General features: G+C 60.5%; 1 protein-coding gene across 1 annotated transcript; it reads right to left on the bottom strand.

The window, feature by feature from the left end:
• Positions 1-1,780: 1,780 nt before the first annotated feature.
• On the bottom strand, positions 1,781-3,110 carry VDBG_09180 (conserved hypothetical protein; the record flags this gene model as incomplete). Its single annotated transcript, XM_003000639.1, has 3 exons — positions 1,781-2,460; positions 2,585-2,916; positions 2,977-3,110. 3 exons carry the CDS (start codon positions 3,108-3,110, stop codon positions 1,781-1,783), a joined length of 1,146 nt encoding a protein of 381 aa, XP_003000685.1.
• Positions 3,111-4,487: the final 1,377 nt, after the last annotated feature.

Here is a 4,487-nt window from a genome sequence, read left to right as displayed (position 1 = left end):
GCTACTACCCGACAGCCAGAAGCCGCGCGTGCGGCCTCTCACGCCGAGCAGCAGCAGCAGCCGCCGCTCTCCCGGCACGAGATGTACCGGCGCGCCGTGTTTCATCTGGGCGCGTGCTTCGCCGAGGACGCGACGGGGCTGCTGCCGGGGTACTGCGCCTCGTTTCCGAGCCTCGCCGGGCCCGGCTTCGCGGCGGCCGTCGGCGGCGGCGAGCCCATGGCGCTGCTGGTCGTCATGCACTGGGGCGTGCTGCTGCACAGGATGGGGCTGCGGTGCTGGTGGGCCGCCGGCTTCGGGGCGTGTCTCGTGGCCGAGCTGTCCGAGGCGCTACCCGAGACGGAGCTGGCCTTTCTGCCGGCGGCGCAGGAGGGGATGGCGTGGGCGCGGGGCGAGGTCGGGCTGGCGGTCTGGGGGGCCTGGGACCCTGCGATGAGTGCCAGTATTGGGCTGTCGTAGGGGCTGTGGGTATGGCTGTGGACGTGAGCGAGCAGGCAAATGACGATGAGGTACGATCACGAAATGACTCGGGGACAAGATGGCATTAAGATGGTTATATTTTGGGCTCAACGACCTGGTTTGGTATATATCGCGGGCGGGCGATTTGTTGCCGCATGCAAGGCGCTGCTAGATTGGCGCACAGCTTGATAGAGACAGGAACTGCAGGGCGCGAGACACCGCTGCGTATTGTCCTCCTTCGCGGCATTCGATTGCCAGAATGTGTCTGTGTCCTGTATTGCCAGCATTCCTCGATCCGAGTGGTATGCACAGCCCTGACAGCATGTGGCACCACAATGCCCGCCCCCATGCCAGGGACTGCCGAGTCTGACGGGGGCCGCTGAAGACTGGCGCGTCGCCTGCTCGCGGCTCATGATTGGGGCGTAGCATTGGGAATGCTGACTCGGGCACCATGGGAATGAGGACCCAGTAGCTAAACCTTGTGCAATATACCTTGTGCAATATACCTTGTGCGATAAACCTTATGCGAAAGATGTTGCAACGTGTGCATTATTTGTTTCAGTCGATTGGGCTGGTGCCCAATAGCAAAGAACAGCACTCTCGTGAGGCATGGTGCTGACAAATTGCTCGCCCTGAACCAACAAGTTGAGCTGGGGACATCTGTTTGTCAACACAAGGGAGACGCCGGGTTATTGGACCGTGTGATAGGGTGCTGGTTCTGGACTCGAGTATCGCATCGTTGGTGATGGGAAGCATGATATCGGAGAGCGCTGTAAATCTCGCGCAGGTTTGGCCGTCCGGCCGCTAACGGGTCTAATTTCTTCTTCTTTGAAGGCGAGACCTCTATTTCCAAGTGATTTCGCTGGCAACGCAAGAGTCGAAGCATTTTCTTCGCATCGAAAGACATTTTGAGCCCGTCAAGGTACAAGCTCCCGCCCATGTCGTTTTCGGAAAGCAGACCTTTCCTCGATGCCGTCGTGTAGTAGTACAGGCGTTAGGAAAACGAGCGGTATCCCAAGTTTCGTGGTGAAAAAGCAGGCTGAATCGGACAAATACAAGGCTTGTGATGTTGGTTGTGGTTGTTGTTGTTGTTGTTGTTGTTGTATAATAAATAGGGGGTGGGACAGATAGTCCCATCCGCCCAGAATGCCCGGGAGAGCATGATGCCCGGAAGAGCATGATGCCTGAAAAGAGGAAAAGTCGTAAAAACACGCTGCCTTCTAAAAAATCCGTAAAACCACCCAAAAAAAATTCTGCGGCACGTACTCGTGCCGAGCGCCGTGCAGAAGAGCAGTCAACCTACGCCTCGTCGAATCGCAGCATCTCATCGTAAAAGGCCCAGTTGGGCGGCGGGCGGATGGGGTTGATGAAGGCCTTGAAGATGAGGATCGGGGCGGCCCTGCCGCGCGTAGCGCGTGACGGCACGCGTGACGAGGCGCCAGAGGTCCTGGATGGGCTCGTCCTTCTTGCCCCAGTGGTGCGAGACGTAGATGCCGAGGCACTTGCGGTCGCCGCAGTGGTGGGCGCCGTTGGCGTCCATGCAGGGGATGGCGCGCAGGTCGTCCGTCTTGTTCCAGGCGTAGCGCAGGTGGTGGCCGAAGGCGGCCTGCTCGTGGGCCCAGTCGTGGGCCCAGCGCTTGCAGTCGGGGAACTGGCGGCCCGAGGGGCAGTCGTCCCACTGGCGGAAGAGCTCCTGCGTGCGCTCGCCCTGCTGGGCGACGACGAAGCCCGTGTTCCAGAGCACCCAGCCCTTGGGGTCCTGGTTCGTCGGCGAGTTGGGGTCCTCGGCCATGGCGACGAGGGTCTTGGGGTGGACGTTCCAGTAGTTGAGCATCCACTCGAGGGGCACGTCGGGCTGGTTGAAGAGGGCGTCGGCGTCGGCGAAGACGACAAACTTGTACTTGAGCAGGGCCTCCTTGATGGCCGGCACCTTGACCCACGTCTGGTGGCGGTCGGACAGCTCCGAGGCGTGGATGAACTTGTAGTCGTAGCCATGGATCTGGGCTGCATGGGAAGGAAGGGTCAGCGCGGGTCGTAGTCGAAAGTACAGGAGCCTGAGAGAAAATCTCGGCGCGCTCCACCTGTGCTCTCTCTCTCTCTCTCTCTCTCTCTCTCCACTGCAACATACCATAGATGTAGTGGTTCAGCATGCCGGCAAAGCGCGGCGTCAGCTGGTCGTCCTCGAACAGGGCGCGATAGTCGCTCTGGACGCGGCCCTTGGAACGCATCTGCTCGAGCGGGCGCGTGTCGACGTCGAGGATGAGCACGTCCTTGCCGAGGGGCGTCGTCCAGTGGCGCTTCGTCTTGGCGGGCATGACGTACGGCGTGCCGTGGTCGCCCCAGAGCCAGGCCGTGAAGTTGTCGGCGTTGATGTCGAGGACGAGCGGGCGCCACATGTCGGCGATGGCGTCGGCGAGGCCCTCGATCTGGCGGACGGGGATCTTGTACTCCTTCCCTAACCTGAAGCGCGCTGTCAGAAGAAGGCACGAGTGACAAAAAGCGAGGGCGGGCTCGCCATACCGTGTATGTGACGAGGTCAGGTTCCAAGGCGCCGAGGACTGCAACAGGACATAGACGAAGGCGAGGACGGCGCCGAAGACGACGGAGATGGTGGCGGGCCTTTGCAGGCCGCGCACACGCATCTGGTGGTACATGGAGGCCGGGGAGGCGAGGCCCATGATGGGCGGTGATGGCGAGCAGTGGAGAGGGGGGGGGGGGATTATTCGCAGCGGAAGGGGGTCGAAGAAGGCCAGAATACAACGGCGGGTACGATGGATTGGGGGGACGACCCAACAGGGAAAACAGATCGCAGTGAGAGAGATAGAGAGAGAGAGAGAGACGGAGAGAGAGGTTGGGATAAAAATAAAGGTGAAGCCACAATGTCGAGGACCGGAGAGGCGGACGTCATGCTACTACTATAACTAGGTAGGTAAGCTGAGGGTAGGTACCCTAGATAGGTACCCTGCCTTAAGGTGGTACGGAACCCTTGGGAGGGTAAAGGTAGGTGGGGGGTAGGCCAAGTCCCCATGTCCCGGAGCTAACCCCAACTCAAAAAAAAAAAGAGAATTGAGCCCCAATGTATCGAGAAGGGCCAGCCAGGGAGCACCACAACACACACCCCCCCCCCCCCCCCCCCCGCCCTGTGTCCCATGTCCAAAGCGGCCAAATCTCTTTGGCCGGGCGCCCAGCTGCATCCAAAAAATAGGTCGGCGACGAGCCCAGCCAGGGCCCAGGCTAGAGGAGGCTAACGATATAGGGGTCGAACCATTCCCCGCACGCTGGAAAGGGGAGCACCCGTTCAACCGTTTCCAAAGACCACCAAAACAGGGCCTCCCCTTTGCCCCTCCCGATGTTGAGCGCTAGCCCGATAACAGCATTTTTTTTGCAGCTGGAAAATACGATCTACGGCTAGGGGTCTGTTGGCGAGAGCATGGGTCACCGGGCCAATCGGCGAGACGCCAGCGCCAGGAGGATGGAAATGGCCCGCATATGTCACGTTGAATCTGGTGTGCTAAGCTTTCGGGCTGGCGTCCTGGGCCGCCCTCCCCCCCCGGTCCCCTCCCCCTTTCGACCCTTCGACACGTCCAGCTTCACTCGATCAGGGGGGAGGGGGGCCAAAGGGGCCGAACTCCGTGGCTAGGCCCCCCCCCCTTCCCCTCCCCTCCCCGGCGAGTGGGGGTATCGTGGCGGGCGGGTGTCATCGGGATCGTGAGGCTGGTCAGCGCAGCGTAAGGCGAGAAGGCCAATGCTGGCGGGGAGCAACAGTGTGATGGGAATCGCACCAAGGTCACGCACCGCAACGAATGCCACGGAAAACATAAAAGGGGGATGGCAGAGCGAAATCATGGGCGCCTGCAATGCGAAGAAAAAAGGGCAAACTTTACCGTAGGACGAAACGAGTTAGAGTTGGGGGACCGAGAAGAAAATCTCGTACAGGTGAGCCATTGTTGGGCCAATTCTGCGGCGCGCCTTATCGCCGTCGCAGAATACGATGCCGTGTCTCCCTGCCTAGGGACGTAGGGAATCGCTGA

Source organism: Verticillium alfalfae, genomic scaffold, assembly GCF_000150825.1.
Source record: "Verticillium alfalfae VaMs.102 supercont1.14 genomic scaffold, whole genome shotgun sequence".
Classification (NCBI taxonomy): Eukaryota; Fungi; Ascomycota; class Sordariomycetes; order Glomerellales; family Plectosphaerellaceae; genus Verticillium; species Verticillium alfalfae.
The sequence above is the reverse complement of the archived record's forward strand: the minus strand, read 5'-3'. Positions and strand labels throughout refer to the sequence as shown.